This window comes from Cyprinodon tularosa, unplaced genomic scaffold, assembly GCF_016077235.1.
Source record: "Cyprinodon tularosa strain WSP-4 unplaced genomic scaffold, ASM1607723v1 ctg33, whole genome shotgun sequence".
NCBI lineage: Eukaryota > Metazoa > Chordata > Actinopteri > Cyprinodontiformes > Cyprinodontidae > Cyprinodon > Cyprinodon tularosa.
Window position 1 is genome coordinate 1,906,766 of NW_024039041.1, and position 24,371 is coordinate 1,931,136.

The 24,371-nt window shown below is 40.6% G+C and overlaps 2 protein-coding genes across 3 annotated transcripts in view; both read left to right on the forward strand.

Moving 5' to 3' along the window:
- The first annotated feature begins 300 nt into the window (after window positions 1–300).
- LOC119789075 (suppressor of tumorigenicity 14 protein) lies at window positions 301–17,132 on the forward strand. The gene is made up of 19 exons (XM_038293838.1): window positions 301–459; window positions 2,355–2,544; window positions 2,655–2,779; window positions 4,865–4,932; window positions 5,051–5,244; window positions 5,321–5,416; window positions 6,202–6,421; window positions 6,519–6,661; window positions 6,797–6,894; window positions 7,026–7,135; window positions 8,220–8,353; window positions 8,558–8,662; window positions 10,990–11,100; window positions 11,181–11,294; window positions 11,400–11,519; window positions 11,606–11,789; window positions 11,860–12,131; window positions 12,211–12,347; window positions 16,329–17,132. Exons 1-19 carry the CDS (start codon window positions 379–381, stop codon window positions 16,494–16,496), a joined length of 2,670 nt encoding a protein of 889 aa, XP_038149766.1. The 5' UTR covers window positions 301–378; the 3' UTR covers window positions 16,497–17,132.
- A 6,493-nt stretch (window positions 17,133–23,625) lies between these two features.
- flt1 (fms related receptor tyrosine kinase 1) overlaps window positions 23,626–24,371 on the forward strand; it is a 49,679-nt gene continuing 48,933 nt past the window's right edge. For both annotated transcript variants that reach the window (XM_038293830.1, XM_038293831.1), the window contains exon 1: window positions 23,626–23,956. In XM_038293830.1, the coding sequence (XP_038149758.1) occupies window positions 23,899–23,956 (58 nt within the window). In that variant the 5' untranslated portion in view covers window positions 23,626–23,898. The remainder of the gene's footprint in view (window positions 23,957–24,371) is intronic.

A 24,371-nucleotide genomic window follows, 5' to 3' on the forward strand; every position in this document is an offset into this window, starting at 1 on the left:
TCACACACGTCCTCCTAAAACACTCTTTTGTCCCTCTGATCTGAGACCCCTGCATACACTGGGAGCAAGTTTGCCCACAATATCTGTCCAACGGATGGTTGCTCGGACTGTACCCTTTCATAGTGGCCTCATTGTCCCCCGCATTGCATTCTGGGGCTCCGTGTGACACCTGCCGCCCTGTTCAGGTAAACAGGAGGCGGTGAATGCCCCTGCGTGTCCTCAGCTCAGATTTCTCCCCCTTTTTTTATTCCTTTTTTTTTTTTTTTTTGGTCAGAGGAAGCAACAGTGGGGATTTTCTCTTTCCCTCCCTCTCTCCATCGTTTCTATGTCTGAGATATTGTTGCGAGTCACCTCTCCGGAGCTAAACTGGACAGTGCTATGTGGACTCAGCCCAAAAGCAAAATTTGTGAGGTGTACTGTGTTTCTGCACACGGACACTCTGGCTGTCAAGCTTTACAGGTAAGCCATCACTGAGGAGCTTTATCTGGAGGTAAAACACTTTGTTCTCAGCCTGTCTTTCTTCCATCTCACTCTGCCACTAACCCGCTGTCTTTTATTTAACCTTTGGGGTGTTATTCATTTTAGAGTAATCATATTTATAATCCATCAAGCTATTTGAACCTCATTTAATTGTAAAATCCACAGGGGTCTGTGCCTGTGACACTGAGTGCTGACTTTGCAGGCCGTGGGAAAGCACAACCATTCAGGCATACTTTCTTTCCCACAGAGAACAGAACCAATTTCTTAAATGTTATAGGAAATCATTTGAGCTTTAAGGTCTGCATCATTGCTACCAGTAAATTATTCCCTGACCAGCTGTAAAAATAGAGTCCTCATTGATTTTAAGGTTAGCTTTTATCCACTGCTCTCCTGTTCTACTCAGATGTCAATAAGAATCATCTTTAGAGTATGTATGGCAAATGTTTTTTTCATTCATTTTTGAGTTGTTAATTGAATCAAGATTTTACATATATTTTTCTACAGATTCCTAGCACAAAAATTAAGACAGAAAAAACATGAATTTTGTCAAATAAATCAAAAAAGCAAAAAGAGTTTTAACAGGCGTATACAGTTTAATCATTAGCAAAAGTGTTGACTTCCTTTATATTTAGCTAATATTAAAGCATATTACAGCAGTGATGTTTAAGGCAATTTAAATTTTCCTCTTTTTTTTCTTCTGCCAATATCACGACCCTTGCACAGTTTTTAGAACTAGGTAATTAAACCCATATATTCTTTAAAGATCAGATATAAATGCAGGACGCCAAAATTAGCTTTGTGAATAAAGCTCTGTTTTTTTTTTTTTCCTTTTGCATAAATCAAACATGTTGATAAATAAACAAGAGCGATCCCAGAACAGACCTCTAGGGCACACCTTTGAAAACAGGAAGGAGATGCAGGCAGATTCTGCATGCAGTCCTTCTGTTGCCGAAATAGGTTTCGAATCACATCATGACCAATTAATCTTTATAAAACAGAATATGGGGGACTTGACATTGTGAAGACATTTTCAGAACCATGAAGCCAAATTTAATTATATAAAGTTAAAAAAAACAGCTGAATTAAGCATCACTCCTGCTGTGCTTGCCGTTTGCACAAAGCTTTTAATTCCATTAACTTTTATATCTATGAGTACAAACAATTAAGTAAATAAATCTTAAACGTAATCCAGAACTAAGGATGTTAGAGCACAGAACATAAAATTGAGAACCTGTGATAACAATCTTGGTTGTTTGGTTCAAATAAATTGTCTATCAAACTGCTGGCCACCCACTGTAACCTGTGAAATATCTACTGATCATGTTGATTGTCTGACAATATGTCATAGTTGGATGCCTCTTCTCAGCTTAGTAATAATGTAGATACGAGTATATAATACACCTTATTGGGAAACAATAAAACACATGTCATAGAACCACCTCTCTCACCGTTAAGGATGTGAAGAAAGCTAGAGTACAAATTTTCAGTGTGCAAACAAATCTGTAGGATGGTTCTGTTATGACATTGAAGTATTAACCAGTTTCAGGCCCAAGTTACAATATATGGTGTCAAATGTTTTTGAGAGGTAAATTAACAGAACAGCTGTGCTTGTGCGTTGTCTGTACTGTCCTACTTGCTTTAAGTGTTTCCTTTCAGCAATAAATCTGATTTAATGGGTGATTAAGAGGTTTCTGAAGGACATACCAGCAGAAACTTCTACAGCTTAAAGGGGCAGGGCTGAGAAACATTGTTTGAAACCCTTATTGACATTATTAATTACTTTTATGGATGCTGTAGTGATTCTTTATACTTTTATAAAACCAGACTTAACGTTTATTTGGATTTTATTTGAATCACATAATTTTCCATTTAAGAGAGATGGAGAATTAAAGCAGTCCATCGGCTTACTCGTCCCCTCTGCGACAAAGTGTGAAGGTCTGGTGGATCAAAAAAGAGAGAGGCAGAGAGCGCCATTGTGTTGTTCTTGGAGAAGACTCATCTTAGGTCTCCTTCCTTTAGTTTCTTTCACTGCTGCAATAACATTGGCTCTCAACTATTTAACAGGTGAGTGCAAATTTTGATGTTTCATCAAAACCCTCCCTGCTGTGCAAACTATTTATTTATTATTCCAATCCATAACATTCTAAACATCTTCATCTCTCCCTTCTCTCAAGCTCCACCTTGTTCACTGTTCTTCCTCGGTGGCAGTGTGGAGTTCCCAAACCTGAGCTTCTCTTTAGAGCTGACCGACCCCGGCTCCCCTCAGTTCCGCCTGCAGGCTCAGGCTTTGGACCCTTATGTAGGTGGAGATGTTCAGCTCTTCTGTCCCTGCATCAGCTCTGAATGACATGGTTTATTTTTGCTTCATTCCAACACACCACAAGTGTTTCAATATATGCCACTTTAAAAGCACTGCTGTTTTCTTCCTCTCCTCCATCTTCAAATAGTGTCTCTCCTCCTTATCTCTGCTGTCCTCCCATATCTGTTTTTGTGCTCTTCTCTCTTCTGCCTCTTTCTGGTGTTAAATGTAAAGCTGAAACAGGAGCTGTGCATAATGTGTGTGAGTCAACGGCACCCCCAGGGACCGGGTCCTTTCAGGGGTTGAGGACAAGCTGGGCATTTGTGAGGCCCGCCAGGCCTGGGCAGTGAGAGTGAGAGGAAGAGCAGCCCTTCAATAAAAACATTGTCTGTGGAGCTTTCACACAATTGGCCACTATGTATGCAGCACACTACATGGAGCGGATGAACCAGGCAGAGCAGTAGGGCAAGGTGGGATGACAGGAGGACAAAAGAAACATCCGGGGAGCAGGGGTTGATTTTTGGAGCAAAAGGTCAGATTGATAAAAGGGAATTCCCAAACACTGAATCAGCCTAGTCTGGCATTCCTGTGACCTGCTTTAATAGGATGCAAAGTCACAAACATTGTGTACAGTATATCTGGCATTTATTGAAGAGAACCCCTGTTATGGTTCCATAAAAAAAAATAAAAAAGGGAGAAATCTAATCCGTTATCTGCCATCCTAGAAACAGAAAAGAAAAACAAGACCAATTTGAGATCTAATTAGCTATTAAAAAAAAATCTTGCCTTGGGTATGCTTTCTTAAGCAGAAACAGGGAACAACAGAGACAGCAGGGGACTACAGATCAGACAGGACAACAAACCTTAATCAAGTAACGAGTTCTACCATGGGAGGGTTCAGATCAAACAACAATACTTTGTTTAAATGGCTCAAATGGCCCCGTAACAAAGAATGTCCATCAAATCAAACTGATCTGAAGGTGTTTTGCAAACATTAATGCCCAAAATACCCTATGCTTACCAATTTTAAAATGGTCTTATTATCCATCCCCCGGGGGAGGCCTCGGGGAAGACCCAGGACACGCTGGAGCGACTATGGCCCCGTCCACACAAAGTCAAAACGAACACGAAACGCTAATATTTTCCAGAACGTTTGTCGTAAAGACGGAGACGTAAAATAATTGTGATCGTCCACACGAATGCATGAAAATGCTGCAAAATGTATGCCAGGCCTGTAAGTGGCGCTGTGGTGCCAAAGCAAAAATAGGCGACGAAATGTTGGGCATGCACACTAATATTTATACATGGTTGCCCTGCGGGTCCATTTTCATAGTTCAGTCAAATTCAGGTGATGAACTATGTCGTCGATATTGCTCTGTTCTTCCTGGAGATATTCCAGAAGAAGAAGATTCTGTTGTAAGCCCGACAGCAGGGTGAGTAGCATTAGCAGCAACCATTCAACACAGTACAGCGCCATTGTTGTTGTGATACTGTCGCGCATGCGTGTTTAGAGGCGACGCTATGACGCATGCGTGTAAGAAAAAAAATGCGGTTAGAGCTTAAAGATGGAAACGCGAAAACAGCGTTTCAAAATCTTCCCACTCTGAAGGCTGAATAAAAAAAAGATCGTTTACAGACCCCGAAACGCCGGCTTCGTATGGATGAGAGGCTGGTTTGGTGAAAAATTTGTGCATTTAGGCCAGGGTTCGGCTTCGTGTGGACGGGGCCAAAGTTTCTCGGCTGGCCTGGGATTGCCTTGGGGTTCCTCCTGAGGGGCTAGAAGAAGTGGCTGGGGAGAGGGAAGTCTGGGCCTCCCTTCTTAGGCTGCTGCCCCCGCGACCCGACCCCAGATAAGCGGAGGTCTTATTTGTAAAAAAAAAATAAAGAATCAAAATTTGCGCATAGTTTTCTCTACTCCTTGTGATTATGGCCTTCAAAACAAATCCAAGACATCTACTTTGAATGATATATGGCTGCAATATGCTGACAAATTGTGAAATAGTTCAAGATGCATAATCACTTTCAAAAGCCACTGTATAACTTCTCGGGTTTTGTTTTTATTTCCCCCTGTTTTCCTTTTAACAGTTCTTAAGACTCTACGAGTCCACCCCATGGAGTTCTTACTATGTGTGCTCAGGGATTACTTCCTTCAGGTGAGATGTGGCATGAGAAAAACCATACCAGAGCACATAGAAAGAATCAAGGGGAAGAATGCATCCTCAGACATGACTTTATTTAAAACAACCCACCAGCTTCTTTTTTGTGTAACAGTGAAGGAGAGGAGGGGCTCAGTGTGTTTTACTGGAGCAAATTCTCAGCCCCCCACAATGTGGCCCTGGAAATCCAGAAATCCAGCCCAGAGAGGCTAAAGCGCAGGCTACCTGGGACCAACAAGGTGCTGCGGTATAGCCAGAACGAGCAGCGCTACTTCATGGAGCAAGATGATGACATTCTCCATCTGCTAGGTACAGTTTCTTGCTAAATTTTGAAACAAAAATGTGGATCACAAGTTTTTATGCCCGTATTTGTGTATCTTTGCAGACTTAGACTCTGACGATTCTGAGTCAGGCGACAGAAATGACAAAATGAAAAACCCAAATAGTATTCAGGGTGGAAAATGGCAGCTTGGGTTTCAAGGTGAGAAATTTAGATTTCTAGTGGAGGTAGTAGATCAAGTCATCTTTTCATCCTTTGAGTTTGTTTTCTTGGTAATACAAACTAATTGATACAGGTGTCTTAAGGCTGATTCCGGTATCAATTATTTTGACATTTAACTAACAAATCCCTGACCTGTTCAGGCAATTTTAAGAAGGCTAATTCTTTAAATTAATATTGTTCCCGCCTCCTGCATTTAGAATATAATGGAACAATGATTGAATGAATGAATGAATGAATGAATTAATTAATGAATGAATGGAGTCCCATCCATCCATCCATCCATCCATCTATTTTCCATCACGCTTATCCCAAGCGGGGTCGCGAGGGGTGCTGGTGCCCATCTCCAGCTATCTATGGGCGAGAGGCGGGGTACACCCTGGACAGGTCGCCAGACCATCGCATTACAAAAGTCTCAGTGCAAGCAAAAATAGACATTCATGAACAAATTAAAGGAAACCTTACCGATGGATACCAGATGGGACTAGCAGCAATGCATGTGTTTCATGTGACCTCAAATAATTGCTGCTGAATGCATTGAGTTGGCAACCATATGCATGTATCGCGGATACAAAAATAAAATTGCTTATTTCAGCTAAAACAAAGTGTGGCTGATGTCAGTTTATCTCTAGTAAGACATCAGACGCTCAAAAATTGAAGAAACAGTATAAAGCCTTTTGGACAGCACTTCCATTTCCGTCATTTTTCCAGCTTACCTTCAGTCCACCATTTCCTCTGATTAAGCTCATATTTCTGTCACTTTCCAGCAATATCTTTTGACCTTTACGCTAAGTATGGAAACAACCGCACCCTGAGTCTTGTGAGTCCCAAGAAGCCATACTACCAGTGGCGTCTGCGTGTGCCATCAGGTCATGTTGTTCGACTGGTTGTCCTCACTCTTCAGGGCGCCACGCCTGGAAGCTGCGCAGCCCACAAGCTCTCTGCATATGACTTTCTGTTGCCTTTGCAGAACAAGATAATTGCCAGGTTAACCAAGAAATACCGGTCACCAGAATAACTGATCATACTACATTTTCCTTGAGCCTGCGGCAGTTAAATATTCGGCTACATGTGGCTGTTTCAGATGGTGTGGGCTGCCGGTTTCAGGCTCATCTCCGGTCATGAAGCTGATCTCTTCCGGTAATGTGATGTTGGTGACCTTCTCCTTCAACAGACAGAAAGATGGAGCAATCTTTAAAGCGTACTTCCAAGCCATCCCTAAAGCAGGTTTGGGGGCCTCTTTCTGAAAAAAGAAAAAATTTAAACCACACAATCTGTTTTCACTAATGTTTCAGGGCTGCTATAATTGACTGACTGACTGTGCTGCTGTGCATTTCCTTATGCTTATGTTGCCCCCTGCAGGCTGTGGAGGTTCAATTTCCTCTTGGAATGGATCAATTTCCTCACCTTACTACCCTTCCTTTTATCCTCCTAACATAGACTGCACCTGGACTTTACGGGTGAGCTGTACAGGACTGATTATGTGTTACAGTGTGTTTTTTATAAATGGTTTTAAAGAGAGATTGTGCAGCTCGTTCACATTCCAACCTCTAAAGTGTTATGTTTGGACTTTTTTGGTTTACTTTTTCAGGTCCCTGTGCCAGGATATCTAATTTCAGTGACAATCGTAACTTTAGACATTCAAGATTCACCATCGTCAGATGGTTGTGAAAAGGACTGGCTGGATATTGCAGGGACAAAGTGAGTTGTGAGACTTGAACACTTAGTTGACATTCGTTTATTTAAAGTTTCTTCACATTCTGTCACAAGACAAACCCAGAATTCAGCAGATTTGATGTAAAGCTGTTGAATAAAATGACAGTGCTTTTCTGTGATTTGCATTTTTTTCCCAATGCAAGTATTCTATTGCAACCTGTTTACCGCAGAAGTCACCTGATAAAGTCGGTCTGTGTGGAATTGAATCCCAGTAAATACACAGCTGCCTGCTGAAGGCTTCAGATGTTCTATGTAAAGCAATAGGGAATAAACAATTTAATAAAACCAGGAAACTAAACATGGAGCACTGTTCAATCCATTATTTGCAAAGACCTAATATAAATGGCAAACTTACCAGGATGACTCAATAAACCTAAACTGATGAGTCAAGCAAGGAAAATATAGTAAATGTATGTTCTTTGCAAAGCCCTTTACAGCAACCACTAGATGAAAGACATGTTTTACAAACAGCAAAAATGAAATAAAAACACATAGAATTAAGTCATTAAAAAAAGTAACAATAGAAAATTTGAAAGATAACTACAGTAGAAGATTAAGCCATAAAAAAATTGGTCACCTAATAAAACAAGAAATCCTATTGCTTTCTGATTTTAATCTCAAAGTTCTGACTTTAATCTCAGAATTAATCTCAGAACTTTACTTAATTCATAATCCTGTGCTTTGGTGATAGAGTCCAAAGTAAGTTGACTTTAAAAGACACAATTCTGAGAATAAAATTAGAATTCAATAGCCTTTTTTACATTTTTGTAAGTAACACAAACATTAACCTCCACAACGCTGACCTTATTAAGAGACCAGCCAAATGAAGTATTTTGATTTACACCACACCATATAGTAGACATGGATGTGCATTACATTTTTTATAGTTGTTTACTAAATAAAAATCTTTCTTACACTTGTATGAAGATCTATAAGTTTTATTGATCTCTGTAGTTGTGATGTGATAAAATGTGGAAAAAAGGGTCAAAGGGTTTTGCAAAGCACAGTAACTCACTTCACTTGGTTTTTTGTTTTTGTGCATTCTGAAAATCTTCCCTTTCGCATGCAGACTGTGTAATCCCCTGCCAGAGAGCAGCAGAAAGAGAGTGTATTCCTCTCCTCTCTCTATCCACTTCCACTCTGATGAATCCCTCACCCATAAGGGATTCTACTTGCTGTACCGAGCCTTCGCTCCAGAGGGGGGTAAGTCAGTTGGATATTTTCCCTCCTAAATGAATATCTGCAAAATAAAGGAACACATTTGTTTGCATTTGATCAAAAACAAAAGAGATTAGAGCAGATTAGTTTTGGCATGAATTATCACATTGTTCTTAAGAACAAAGTTTATTTTAATCTTTAAGGAGTTCATTAAAGTTAAAAGAAACATCAACTTGCTGTATTTTCAAGCTTGTCCTCGTCAGTTTCGATGTGGAGATGGTAGCTGTATCCCTCTGAGGAAGGTGTGTGATGGGGTGAAGGATTGTTCAGATGGACGCGATGAAACAAAATGCCGTAAGTGTTGCACAACACTATCAACCAAAAACGGCTCATGTTTTATTGAAAAATAAGACACTAGTTTGCAGGACTGAATGCGCTTATGTGTGCATCAGACGTTTTAGCCTCACTGCATTAAAACTACTAGTGCATAGTGAGACAACTGTTTTTGCCCTCAGTCCCAATATATATATATATATATATATATATATATATATATATATACACTATATTGCCAAAAGTATTTGCTCACCCATCCAAATTATTGGAATCAGGTGTTCCAATCACTTCCATGGCCACAGGTGTATAAATTCAAGCACCTAGGCATGCAGACTGTTTTTACAAACATTTGTGAAAGAATGGGTCGCTCTCAGGACAGCAACTCAGCCACGAAGTGGTAGGCCACGTAAACTGACGGAGCGGGGTCAGCGGATGCTGACGCGCATAGTGCGAAGAGGTCGCCAACTTTCTGCAGAGTCAATCACTACAGACCTCCAAACTTCATGTGGCCTTCAGATTAGCTCAAGAACAGTGCGCAGAGAGCTTCATGGAATGGGTTTCCATGGTCGAGCAGCTGCATCCAAGCCATACATCACCAAGTGCAATGCAAAGCGTCGGATGCGGTGGTGTAAAGCACGCCGCCACTGGACTCTAGAGCAGTGGAGACGCGTTCTCTGGAGTGACGAATCGCGCTTCTTCATCTGGCAATCTGATGGACGGGTCTGGGTTTGGCGGTTGCCAGGAGAACGGTACTTGTCTGACTGCATTGTGCCAAGTGTAAAGTTTGGTGGAGGGGGGATTATGGTGTGGGGTTGTTTTTCAGGAGCTGGGCTTGGCCCCTTAGTTCCAGTGAAAGGAACTCTGAATGCTTCAGCATACCAAGACATTTTGGACAATTCCATGCTCCCAACTTTGTGGGAACAGTTTGGAGCTGGCCCCTTCCTCTTCCAACATGACTGTGCACCAGTGCACAAAGCAAGGTCCATAAAGACATGGATGACAGAGTCTGGTGTGGATGAACTTGACTGGCCTGCACAGAGTCCTGACCTCAACCCGATAGAACACCTTTGGGATGAATTAGAGCGGAGACTGAGAGCCAGGCCTTCTCGTCCAACATCAGTGTGCGACCTCACAAATGCGCTTCTGGAAGAATGGTCAAAAATTCCCATAAACACACTCCTAAACCTTGTGGACAGCCTTCCCAGAAGAGTTGAAGCTGTTCTAGCTGCAAAGGGTGGACCGACGTCATATTGAACCCTATGGATTAGGAACGGGATGTCACTTAAGCTCATATGTGAGTCAAGGCAGGTGAGCAAATACTTTTGGCAATATAGTGTATATATATATATATATATATATATATATATATATATATATAAATAACTTTGATAGGGATTAATTAAATCATGTAGCCAAAGTCTTGTTTTTTAGAGGTAATATTCTGCATGCTCAAAAACACCAAGGCTGATTCCAAATACAGAAAATTTTAGCTCCTACTTCCTGTTTCTATCTTCTATTCTTTCACCTTTTTGTTGCCAGCTGTGGTGAATCCCAGGTGAGTCCATAATGTGTCCCAATGCACAGTGCTCCTTGGGATCTTTATAGCGTGGGAAGTCTTATCGATCCAAATCGGGCTTTGAGCTTCTTAAAAATAATATCTCAACCTGCCTAGTGTGTTTAAAAAATGCCTCTTATATGACATTTAAGAAATATTACCTTACTCATACAACTAAATAAAACCTAGAACGCGAGTCAGTGGCAAATCATAGACTGTAATGTATGTAAAAATATCAGAAATGTGTTTAAAAATCATATCACCAATATTGAATAAGGTGAATATTGAATATGGCAATACATATCAATATTTAATGCTTGTCCACCCTTACACAGATTCAAATGTTTATTCATTTCCACTGCTGCAGACAAACTAAAGACTCTGACTGTCAAAATGGTGGCCAGCTTCTCTTATTTCTCCAGATCCAATCACAACAGTGATCATTTTTAATGAATATTTGAGATACTTGTAGATCATATTCCTGGACACAACTACGGAAAAAGCTTCTCCAGAACATTTGTTTTGTTAGTATTAATGTGTGACTATATATTGTGCCATCATTAGCAAGAAAACACAATCAAGGAAAGACAAAGAAAATGAGAAAATTCTGTGTTCAAGCCTTTTTAAAGATACATTATTTACAGTTACTGTATGCTGAGTGCTCAGGTTGAAGATGCAATGTGGAATTGAATTGTATATACTTGTGCACATTCATGCATACTATTAGTATGACCTGGCGAAATCTGATCTGTCTGACTTTACTTTCTGCACCTCATTGCAAAACCATTAGCATCCTGCAAGCCTGGTGAAGCTCCCTGTGGGGATGGTCAGTGCAGACCTCAGAGCAGCCAGTGTGCTGGTCAGAGCAGCTGTGCAGACAGCAGTGAGGAAGGCAGCTGTGGTGAGTAGGCACAGTGATCAACATCAACATGAGCAAGAATTTGTTGATTTTATTTGACCTGTTATGTCTTTGCTTTATAGGAGTTAAATGCTACCACGTTTGTCCAAACAAGGTGTGTTTACCAAAGTCATCTGTGTGCGATGGTGTGATTGACTGCAAGGACCGCAGCGATGAACTGAATTGCTCCAGAGCATGTGAGTATTTATGTCAATGCTCTTGGTATTTACTATATGTAAAAAAGAAATAAACTATTAAAAAAATGGATGCTCTTTGTGAATGTTTTCCATCATTCTCATCAGATCTAAAGAGTTGCTCCTTGTCTTCCTTCAAATGTGCCAATGGAAAGTGTGTCAATAAGGTGAACCCTGAGTGTGACGGAGTTAAAGACTGCTTTGATGGCTCTGATGAACTGCGCTGTGGTAGATCTCAAGCTTTTCTACCAGGTTTCTGTTTTGTAAAGGTCAAAATGAAGTTCATATTCTGTTATTGTTTTTCTGGCTCATAGGATGCGGCACCAGGCCCAGAAAACGGACCAAGATAGTCGGGGGATCTGATGCTGTGGTAGGGTCATGGCCTTGGCAGGTCAGCCTACAGATGGAGCGCTATGGCCACGTCTGTGGAGCCACGCTGGTTTCTAACCGCTGGCTTGTCTCTGCTGCTCACTGCTTCCAAGACTCGGATGCCATCAAGTGAGAAAAGAAAACCCTCCCCTTTGTGCTTCATGCCTGCCTTCTACATTCATGGTCATTATGTCTGCAGATACTCCGATGCCCGTGCCTGGCGGGCTTACCTGGGCATGCGTGTGATGACCAGGGGAAACCACGGAGCAGCAACCAGACTAATCCGTCGGATCCTCCTCCACCCCAAGTATGACCAGTTCACATCTGACTACGACATCGCCCTTCTTGAGCTCAGCGCACCAGTTTTCTTTAATGACTTAGTGCAGCCTGTGTGTGTTCCTGCCTCCTCGCACACTTTCACCACTGGCACCAGCTGCTTTGTCACAGGATGGGGCGTTCTTGCTGAGGACGGTGAGATGTGCTCAACATTTAACCCTTTTGTTAGTGCCATAAGAGCATAATGATCATCATGTTTTTGTTTTATTTACAGGTGAACTGGCGCCTCGTTTGCAAGAAGCTTCTGTGAAGATTATTAATAGGAAAGTCTGTAACAAGCTGTATGATGATGCTGTCACTCCCAGGATGCTGTGTGCGGGAAAACTGCAGGGAGGCGTGGATGCATGCCAGGTAAGTGTTCTGGTAAATATGATGAAAAAAAGATCTGAGAAAACATCCTTGTCATATAGAAATGATATATCTTTAGCATGTTCTTTTACATGGTTGTCCTTGTTTTCTGAAATTTTGTGCATTGTGTCTTTGAGAAAATTCCCAATAAACATGAGGTTGCTTATAGATTTGATAAGGCATAACATGATAAAATCACTGGAATTAATTATTTTAGATCTAAGAAACATTTTCTAACAAGTGAGGTAATATTTCCCCAAGAATGGGATTTTCAAACACTAAGTTAATGGTATAGAGGAAGATCTTTTATTTCCGGGTGGATCATAAAAATAGGTGGTCCTCCTAATTGTCAATCATTCTGGTGATATGTTTAGGTAAGGCCGTCCTACGTGCTCGTCCTCATTTTAACTTACCGGTGGTGAGTCTGACTTAATGGAAAAATTGCAAATCTTCTTTTGGAAAGTAAACTTGTATGACAATGCAAACAGCAACTTTTAAACAGAGTGTGCATTAGGAGAAATGGGCTCCTGCATGCTCTTGCACGCACTTAATAGGCGTTCCCTCTCGGGAGCGGGTACAGGGTTGTGCATGTGCTTTTTTTTTTTTTTACGTAGAGATCCCTGAGAATTGCCCACCTACCTGTTAAATGATTTTCTAAATTCTACTGGTTTTCACCATTAGGTGCAAGTTGATAACAGATGTAATTCAGCCACAAGATATCTAACAGTTAATATTGGTTTATTGCAGCATTTTATTTGTTACTCAATAAATTGGTTTGGCTGGCATTAAAGTTATGCTCAATAACAGAACATAACTTTTTTTTAAGCACAATCGTTTCCACTGTAATGGCTCCTTAACAGGAATATGCAGAGCTTAATGGCAAACTGATCGGAGAATTCAGCCTTTTGATTATTTTGTGTTGGACAATAAATTTTTCTAAAAGTTGCAGGATTGTAGATCTTGAGGAATGGACTTAGGCATATCTGGTGTAGTGAACCAGTTCTGAAGTGATGGTTTAAGGAGCAGAGATTTCAAGTTGCATTTATTTACAAATTGAAGGACATCTCCACAGGGCCAGTGATGTCAGCAGTTGCACACCAGTGAGATTAGATTGGATCCAAAGTTAGACCTAGTACTCAGGTTTGAAGAGTGGGAGGCAGACGTACACTATATTGCCAAAAGTATTTGCTCACCTGCCTTGACTCACATATGAGCTTAAGTGACATCCCGTTCCTAATCCATAGGGTTCAATATGACGTCGGTCCACCCTTTGCAGCTAGAACAGCTTCAACTCTTCTGGGAAGGCTGTCCACAAGGTTTAGGAGTGTGTTTATGGGAATTTTTGACCATTCTTCCAGAAGCGCATTTGTGAGGTCGCACACTGATGTTGGACGAGAAGGCCTGGCTCTCAGTCTCCGCTCTAATTCATCCCAAAGGTGTTCTATCGGGTTGAGGTCAGGACTCTGTGCAGGCCAGTCAAGTTCATCCACACCAGACTCTGTCATCCATGTCTTTATGGACCTTGCTTTGTGCACTGGTGCACAGTCATGTTGGAAGAGGAAGGGGCCAGCTCCAAACTGTTCCCACAAAGTTGGGAGCATGGAATTGTCCAAAATGTCTTGGTATGCTGAAGCATTCAGAGTTCCTTTCACTGGAACTAAGGGGCCAAGCCCAGCTCCTGAAAAACAACCTCACACCATAATCCCCCCTCCACCAAACTTTACACTTGGCACAATGCAGTCAGACAAGTACCGTTCTCCTGGCAACCGCCAAACCCAGACCCGTCCATCAGATTGCCAGATGGAGAAGCGCGATTCGTCACTCCAGAGAACGCGTCTCCACTGCTCTAGAGTCCAGTGGCGGCGTGCTTTACACCACCGCATCCGACGCTTTGCATTGCACTTGGTGATGTATGGCTTGGATGCAGCTGCTCGACCATGGAAACCCATTCCATGAAGCTCTCTGCGCACTGTTCTTGAGCTAATCTGAAGGCCACATGAAGTTTGGAGGTCTGTAGTGATTGACTCTGCAGAAAGTTGGCGACCTCTTCGCACTATGCGCGTCAGCATCCGCTGACCCCGCTCCGTCAGTTTACGTGGCCTACCTCTTCGTGGCTGAGTTGCTGTCGTTCCCAAACACTTCCATTTTCTTATAATACAGCTGACAGTTGACTGTGTAATATTTAGGAGCGAGGAAATTTCACGACTGGATTTGTTGCACAGGTGGCATCCTATCACAGTTCCACGCTGGAATTCACTGAGCTCCTGAGAGCGACCCATTCTTTCACAAATGTTTGTAAAAACAGTCTGCATGCCTAGGTGCTTGAATTTATACACCTGTGGCCATGGAAGTGATTGGAACACCTGATTCCAATAATTTGGATGGGTGAGCAAATACTTTTGGCAATATAGTGTAAGTAGACAGCGGTGGGACTGGTTACATATTAATCTCAGAGGGGCTGATGTACCAGGCAGAAAGTGTACTGGAAATGGACTTTACTGGAATGTCTCAGGAGGAAAGCCAAACCTTTTCACCAGGGGTTAGGTTGAGGGGCAATGACAGAATAATGCTTGTTGTTCTTACAACCTGAATGGTATTAAATGGACAGACTGACTGCTTTCATGTTTGTGGGATCTGCATGTCCCAATCTGCCATCTAAGATGTATCCCAGGAAATCGACTGATGGTTGATGCTTAACATAGTTCTGGAGGATGAACTGCAGAACAAGGCAGACAGGTCAATTGTGATCTGTAAGTTTATTGGAGAAGATAAGTATGTAATGGGGGTAAACAAATAGGAAAACATGGTTAACATCAATAATAAAAGCTTAAAAACTTCAAAAGATTTTTATGGTCGGTTTAGATGATGAAAACACATCTAAACATATTTCCTTCTTACAGTAGATGACAAGGCTGTGGGTCTTGATGAGATAAGTGTTGCAGGGGATTGGTCTGCCATCAATGGCTGTGGCAGAAGTGATCAGGATTGTCAGCTGGATGGTGTCATTCAGTCACAGATAAACTTGGTAAAGCAGAAACAGTTACTATGGACATACGAGGAGGACATAACAGGCTCAGGGAGTGGCTTGATATTTACCATTACTGGTTACACCTAGGCAAAGAGTGATTGGAAACAAGCTCCTCTTAGGCCTAGTCCTCATGAATTGTATATTTTCATAATGGCTTAGAAAAAAAGTCTTTACAGCATTGATGCCAGGCCTTTTAGTGGCGCTGTGACACTTCCCCAGAATCAAACCCCAACCATTGACAAAAACACTGGGCATCCTCAGACAGCTTATGCAGGGTAAACACAGTAGCATGGCAGTGACAAGGTGCATCGGGGCTACAGAGGAAGGATGAGCTACACCATCATCGTTTAAAAAAAGATGCAGTTCGCATCTCCACAGGGAAACTTAAAAATGGCCTTCCCTGGTTTTAAACTCTAGGACCTAATTTCAAAATTGATCAATTAGGCTCTCCAAAATCGCCTACTCTGTTTAGATTCACAGCTTGAACAGCAAACTAGATTTACTATTACAGATAATCTTGTTTGTGTGGATAGGGCATTTTACAGCTCTGGGTATTGTGCTGCACCTGTGAGAGGACCACGCCTACAGATAATGAACTCCAGCCAGTAGGAGGGTCCAGAATGACCTCAAGTGGCCAGTCCTGGATCCTGCTCCATCCTGGCTGTATAAAGACCCGATGAAGTGGCAACACCCTAATGTTATGGAAAGAAACATATTTGAGCAGATATCAAAATGCAATCAATAATTCGCTTTTTTTTTTTACATATTTGAGACAGGATATAAAGCATCTGAACCTCAAGTAAAACAATTCCTGTAGCTGCTGCTTGCTTGTACTAACAGTTGGTTTAAAATGAGTTAACTGTATACTCTTTTCTTTGAGCCCAATCATGCATGTTCTGAAATACTTAGATGTATACTAAATGTGATCAGCTTTACGGTACTGTTTGTTTCCTCAGGGGGATTCAGGAGGTCCGCTGGTGTGCTTAGAGCGAGGGAGACGGTGGTTCTTGGCAGGGATTGTTAGCTGGGGCGAAGGCTGTGCAAGGCTGAATCGTCCAGGGGTCTACACCCAGGTGATCAAGTTCACTGATTGGATCCACCAGCAGACCAAAGGGCAGGTCTGACAAAACATGAAACTCAAAGGACTAAAGATCTTCAACAGGACATTGGTTTCAGAATTGAAGCCACACATTTCTTTTTTTTGTCACCACCCTGCTGCAGACTAATTGGAGTCTTCGCAATCTGTAAGATACAGCATGTTAACATTCCCAAAAAGATCTAAAAGAGATTTAATAAGTGACAATCAGGTTGATTAACTAGATTGAAAGATGGATTTAAAGGAGTGCTCATTTTCCTACTTGCAGATAACTTTTTAAACTTATGTTTGCAAAAACTTAAAAAACGCAAATAACAGTTATACATTTTTGTCATTTTAAAACAGCATTGATTTAAAAGACATTTGAAATACATTCCCAGTGCTTTATCTGATAGTTAATATTTATTAATTAGAATCAAAAATAAATAATTAGATCATGCTTTGTTTTTGCATTTTACTTTTTTTTTTACCTTGTTTTTTTTGTCTGTGTTATTTCTAATTTACTCTTCAATATTTATAGATACTTTAAGCTTAAGCTCTCCATATCTCATCTCACCTTTAGACTATGTAAATATACAAGAGGTTAATACAAAACATAAACAATGTTGGAATTCATTAATGTGGTAAACAGTAAACCAACATTACTTTACTGCACAGCGTAGCCAAGGTTTATATATATATATATATATATATATATATATATATATATATATATATATATATATATATATATATATATATATATATATATATTACAGTTTTTCTATGAAGGTAATTTTGCCATATCAGTAGGTAAGGTTTACCTTCTGGAACCATAAAAATATTTTGAAATTGAAGCAAAACCCTAAAATAGTGCAATGCTTTTATATAGAAGATATTTATATCCCTGAGCTTCCTTCAATGCACCGATGTCTGATTAGTGTATGTTTTGTTTTATGCTCATGGCAAGTTAAATAGAATCTGCTGAAAATAAATCATGATGGTAGATGTTTTCATTTTAATACAATCTACAGTTTCTTGCAGGAGCTTTTCAAAGTATTCACATCCTTACTCCTTATTCTGTTAAAATTTCAAAGGTTTTTTCTTTTGCTGCAGGATGGGGGGACGTTGTTTTGTGTTTTTCAAATTGCAGGCAATTTCTCTAACTGACATGAAACTATCCATGTTGAGTTTAAACTAATTTTAAGAAAAATATCTTATGAAATATTCCTTTTATTTAGGTTATATGAGCTTATTTAATTGGTTTGAATGTTTTCATTGTTTGTGTTACTACTGTGTTTGTATTTTTTTAACAAAACATGTCTCTCTTGTAAATGATATAAGACCTCATTGAGACAAACTGTATGAATAAAAGTTAAATAAAAGAATGATAAATTTGAAAAAAGTTGTACCCAGACATTAGTGTTCATTTATCTTTGTACTGTAAAATGGATGTATAGTATAATAGTGATTTAACTGTTATCTTCTGCATTGTGCATTTGGGTATATGATGTTTACCTGAGCCATAGCTTCATGTTAAATATACTTTTTAGTTGCCATATTGTTCTTACTTATTTAAAAGCTTATTTGAGAGAAACAAAGCAAGAAGCATTGCTATAATAACCAATGCTTTGGAGCTGATTGCTAATTCAACAAATGTGGCTGCTAGTACATGTAAATACATATGTATGAATCATGAAAAATAATACCAGCACAAATAATAACAACAATAAAACATAATGTTTGCAGACTATTAAATTCCAGCCATTGTTTGAGTTTGCCATCAAATTTTTTCACATCTGGAAGAGATTTCAGTTCAGCAGGTATGATATTTCAGATCTGTGGTCCTCTAACAGCGAACATGCTCTGTCCAAAACACGTTCAGCATCATGATGATCAGTTTCCATTTACTTTTCCCCTTGTTATTGAACCAGGATTGGGACATTTCTGGACTATACTGTATATTTAACACTTCAGGGACAAGACTGTTTATATATTTAAAAATTAGTGTCAAGTTTTGATTGTGGTTTAGAGGACCCAAATGCAGAGGCAGAGAAGCTGAGGTGATTTCTTGTAGTTTTAATGATGAAAGCAGTTAACAAAGGCAGGAATCATACAAAAAAATTAACACAGACCAGAACCATGGAGACATCAGGGGGAAACACGCACAAGGAGCCAGGGAGAGACGAGGTGAGCAGAGAACAGAGATGACAGGACCAGCAACAACAAGGAACCAACAAGGAGTGACTGCAGAGGGAGAGTGTACAGGTGCTGGTCATAAAATTAGAATATCATGAAAAAGTAGATTGATTTCAGTAATTCCATTTAAAAAGTGAAACTTGTATATTATATTCATACATTACATACAAACTCATATATTTCAGATGTTTATTTTGTTTAATTTTGATGATTACAAATGACAACAAATGAAAATCTCAAATTCATCATATCAGAAAATTAGAATATTGTGAAAAGGTTCAAAATTGATGGCCCCTGGTGCCACACTCTAATCAGCTAATTAACTCAAACCACCTGCAAAAGCCTTTAAATTGTCTTTCAGTCTAGTTCTATAGGCTACACAATCATGGGGAAGACTGCTGACTTGACAGTTGTCCAAAAGACGACCATCGACACCTTGCACAAGGAGGGCAAGACACAAAAGGTAATCGCTAAAGAGGCTGGCTGTTCACAGAGCTCAGTGTCCAAGCACATTAATAGAGAGGCGAAGGGAAGGAAAAGATGTGGTCGAAAAAAGTGTACAAGCAAGAGAGATAACCGCACCCTGGAGAGGATTGTGAAACAAAACCCCTTCAAAAATGTGGGGGAGATTCACAAAGAGTGGACTGCAGCTGGAGTGAGTGCTTCAAGAACCACCACACACAGACGTATGAAAGACATGGGTTTCTGCTGTCGCATTCCTTGTGTCAAGCCACTCTTGAACCACAGACAGCGTCAGAAGCGTCTTGCCTGGGCTAAAGAGAAACAGGACTGGACTGCTGGTGAGTGGTCCAAAGTCATGTTCTCTGATGAAAGTAAATTTTGCATTTCCTTTGGAAATCAAGGTCCCAGAGTCTGGAGGAAAAGAAGAGAGGCACTTCATCCACGTTGCTTGAAGTCCAGTGTAAAGTTTCCACAGTCAGTGATGGTTTGGGGTGCCATGTCATCTGCTGGTGTTGGTCCATTGTGTTTTCTGAGGTCCAGGGTCAACGCAGCCACATACCAGGAAGTTTTAGAGCACTTCATGCTTCCTACAGCTGACCAACTTTTTGGAGATGCAGATTTCATTTTCCAACAGGACTTGGCACCTGCACACAGTGCCAAAGCTACCAGTACCTGGTTGAAGGACCATGGTATCCCTGTTCTTAATTGGCCAGCAAACTCTCCTGACCTTAACCCCATAGAAAATCTATGGGGTATTGTGAAGAAGAAGATGCAATACACCAGACCCAACAATTCAGAAGAGCTAAAAGCCACTATTAGAGCAACCTGGGCTATCATAACACCTGAGCAGTGCCACAGACTGATCGACTCCATGCCACGCCGCATTGCTGCAGTAATACAGGCCAAAGGAGGCCCAACTAAATACTGAGTGCTGTACATGCTCATACTTTTCATGTTCATACTTTTCAGTTGGCCAACATTTCTATAAATCCTTTGTTTTTATTGGTCTTCAGTAATATTCTAATTTTCTGATATGATGAATTTGAGATTTTCATTTGTAATCATCAAAATTAAACAAAATAAACATCTGAAATATATGAGTTTGTATGTAATGTATGAATATAATATACAAGTTTCACTTTTTAAATGGAATTACTGAAATCAATCTACTTTTTCATGATATTCTAATTTTATGACCAGCACCTGTATGTAGCTGACTGAGACAAAGGCAGGGCTAACGAGCTGACAAGGAGCAGGTGTGAGAGGAGACAACGAGGGAGCCAAGGGGAAAGGAACACAAACAAGAGGGCAACAAATGAAAAACCACAGAAAACCCTGAGAACTAACATAAATCTAGAAACTACAACAAAATAGGTATTAAACCAATAAAACTAGGAAACACTCAGCAAAGTAAAGGACAAAACCATGACAATTAGTATGACAAATTGTGCAATTTTTTACGCTGTTGCCATCTGATTGGCTTTTGTTCAGGCGCTGTTTAGGCCTGTTTGTGAAGAGAATTCCAACCTTTTACTGTGGACTGGTTCACCTGAGCTCAGGCAGTCATACTGGGATGCAATCATTGCATTAAAGGAACAACCTGGCTGTATTAATCGACAAGCAAGACCTTTATGAGGTGGAAACAGTTCAAGTTAGTCCATATGGTCTGTCAAATTCACAAGTAGGGAAAGCAGAAAAAAAATATATTTTTTTTTTTTTCTTCATGTGCTTTGCATGTTTTCTGGTATTTCAGCTCATATCAATTGGTGACGGCTTTACATTTGCATCTAGATAAATTAGAATCTCAGAAAAAATATTCAACAGCCTAGTTCAGAAAGTTCATTACATGCACACTAATATATTCCATGCATCAATTTTTATATTCCTATAACAATGGTTAATTGGTCATGAAAACCAAAAATTGAGCACTCATTAAAGGGGTTTTAGTTTAAGCATATTATGACCAACCAATAATGTCCAGCAGATCTTTCACTTTGGCTTTGTCACAGTGAGCTGTATCTAAACACAATGACAGAAAGTAATTGTAAGGAAAAAATATGGTAGATAGTGGTTAAAAAACAATGTAACAATCACAGTATTTGTGAATCAACGTAGAATCAAGAAAGGTCTTCGGAGCGACCACCACACACAGACATATCCAGGACACAGGTTAAAACTGCCATTTACCTTGCATTACACCGTTAGAACAATGGTCTGAAACTCCAATCCTCAAAGGTTGGTGCTCTGCATCTTATAGAGTGTCTCTGCAAAAACACTCCTGACTCTAACATGAGCTCTTTAGCAGAGCACTGAAGAGCTGGGCTGCTGCAAGTCAGATAGTTTAACCATTTAATTCAGTTGTATAGGACAGGGATCACATCTAGAAGTTGCAGGGCATGTGAGAGCATGACTTTGAGGCTGCTGCTTTAGAAGAGGATAAAAGCAAAATGGCCCAACGATTCGATTTTTTCCGATACTCAAGAATACACCACGATTCGATTCGATTCATTGGTTCTTTTTTTTTTTTTTTTTTTTTTTTTTACACCTTACAGGCTAGACAATGTTTCAAATGTGAAATAAATCAATGAAAGCTGTAATATCGTTATGCTTTTTTTTTTTTTGAGAAACTACAGAAAATAACAGAAGTAGAAAAACTGCACTCCATCTATTCCTATTAAAACCTAATTCACTGAAAAATAATAATACCCCTGCGTTATAGATTCTGCAAGGCTTTGCATCAGAAAATACTGCACAAAATCAGTGCAATGAGTGCAATGCAATACCTTGGCTCCAGACGTCCCCGCCCCCTCCACAGACGCTCCGCTGCACCTCTCCCAAATTGTAGCTGACGGCAGACAGCGCCGCAGACAGGAGGTCGGCTTGTTTTGTTTTCATGACCGAAATTGCGGAAAACAACTCGTGAAGTTTGAAGAAGAGCGAGGTGCGCGAGAATGCTGGGACCCTTTTTCCACCTGGATCTCCTCCCTTTTTGGCCCTCATGTCCCTCCGTCGTCGGACTAAACTCGCCCCCACTTCCTCACCGCCTCGGCCGTATCTAGACACAGCGTGTAGCACAGACCACGCTTCAATATTGAGAATAAATAAAAAATGTCTGTGTCAAGCTTACTGCAACAAACTGCTGTAAGAGTATAACCAGGAAGCGAGGTAGGAGGGCAAAATAGGTTTAGCGCCACCGCAGCATGGGAGGGAGAATTACGTCCTGGAGCAAAATGGATAAAAATAGACCGGAGGGGAAAAAAACATGAATCGATTCTCTTGCGGACGTATTGATGCATCGGATTGTCGGCTGTTGGATCGATGCATTGATACAAAACGATTATTATTTACACCCCATTGCTCCCCACAAGACCCCAAAATGTAGCATATTCCAGGTACAAGGTAGACATGGCCCCCAACCCTTATATGTCTTATTTACTATACCAGTGGGGACTTTTCATTGACTTCCATTCTTTTGTCAATGAGTTCTACAGCCTAACCATGACCCTTACCCTAAACCTAACCATTACAGATTCATACCTAACCATAATCCTGACCTAAATTAAATTCACACCCCCTAAACCTAACAACTAACCCTAAAACAACATTTGTACCCATGGGAACCAGATATTGGTCCCCACTAGAGCATACGATCCCCACAATGTGCTACGATTTCTGGAAAACGCTACCCCTCCACAAACACACACACATTCCGACACACATACCACAAATACAGTAGTCTGCAGCAACAGGATATGCAGCATATGAAGGTAGATTTATTCAATAATAACAACAAAAAAATCATCTATAAGAGAGTTTATCTTTAATTCTCCATTAAAACTGAAATATTCTGATGTCCGTCCATATTTTTTACATCACCATCATTACTTATGCCAATCTAAAAAAGGGGGAAAAAATTACTAGTTTTTTATTTTTATTTTGATCTATTTTTTTTTTTTTTATTTCTACTTCAGTCGGTCCCCATAGAAATGTAGCAGTGTTAAAGTAACACTTTGGGTGTACATTTGGTCCCACACTAACTCAGAGTGGGACCAAATGTACTCTTGAGTGTTACTTTAACTCTGCAACATTTACTGGAGTTGTCAAAAACCTGTTTTGATGGAGAACCTGTACGTGCACTTTATGCCTGTGCTCTTGTTTTGCACCCTTGTTTTTTTTTGTGTGTGTTTGCTATGTGAGAAAGTCATCTGTCATTTTGATGATTGAGGAAGCGCAAAGAACCTTCCCTGCCTACGTGCTACTCAGCCCGTCTCCCAATTAAAGATACAAGATGTGGTTGCATTCTGCAGAACAGGTTTATGATGCACTTGCATCAAGGTTCATTACTCATGTACGTTAATCCAAGGTCGGCAGAGTGTGACTTTGACTGTTAACTCAACGACCTTGACTCATTTAGATGTCATAACATTTTCTCATCAGCACCATTGAGCATGTAGGATTGGGAGGATACTGCTTTTACGCACCGTGGGTGTGTCGTTGGACGTAAAGGAAGCCCACCATCCGGTGGCCGCAGTGTGGGAACAATATAAATTAGCAACACAATCAAGAACCATGGGAAAAAGTTAAACTGGAGTTAAAGCGTGGCGTCCTGTTGCGTGTTTTCCCACAGCCAGCCTCAGGAAACTCACCGTTTCCATTGACAGATCATCGGTCCTGCATGTGGGCAACAGCCTGCAGCGCTGCGCTGGGTGTCCAGACTGCCGTGGAGTGAGAAGAACATCATCAGCAGCAAGGATCCAACTTGTTTTATCCGCTATAGAGGTTCAACAGAAATGATGAATTTTATTCTGGTCTGCCTGCTTTGTGGATTGTACGGTGTTTTTGGAAAAGGTGAGCAAATTTACTCTATATTCAAAGTCAAAGCGTGTCCAAGTTTTACGCGCAGGTTAAGTTAAGGAATAGACAGAAAACAGCATGCGCACTTATAGGACAATCTGCACGCGGCTCCAGCTTTATCAGCCACTCCAGCTGTTGGTGGCTGTTCAGCTTGTGCAGATCTCTGTTCTTAAAAGCACTCTCCAGTGTGAAGGAGTGTTTGGATAACGCGAACCCCTGCGCTCCAGCTCCTTGTGCACTTGGCCCCATCTGAATGGATGCATGGAGAGCTTTGTTTCCTTAGTCTGTTGGTTTTTATATAAAGGAAAGAAAGGTCATGATCACCCGGGGGTAAATAATATAGCCTTGGATGTTATCATCCCATTAAATGGCCGTTATTAACAGTGGAGGAACTGGGGTTAATATAATC

What these genes read in the sequence shown, in the direction of transcription:
- LOC119789075 (XM_038293838.1), top strand. Translation starts at nt 379, where the DNA reads ATGTGGACTCAGCCCAAAAGCAAAATTTGTGAGGTGTACTGTGTTTCT. An exon ending in ACTGCACCTGGACTTTACGG is followed by an intron (nt 6,895 to 7,025) that starts GTGAGCTGTACA and finishes TTACTTTTTCAG; the next exon opens with GTCCCTGTGCCAGGATATCT. An exon ending in CAAGACTCGGATGCCATCAA is followed by an intron (nt 11,790 to 11,859) that starts GTGAGAAAAGAA and finishes TTATGTCTGCAG; the next exon opens with ATACTCCGATGCCCGTGCCT.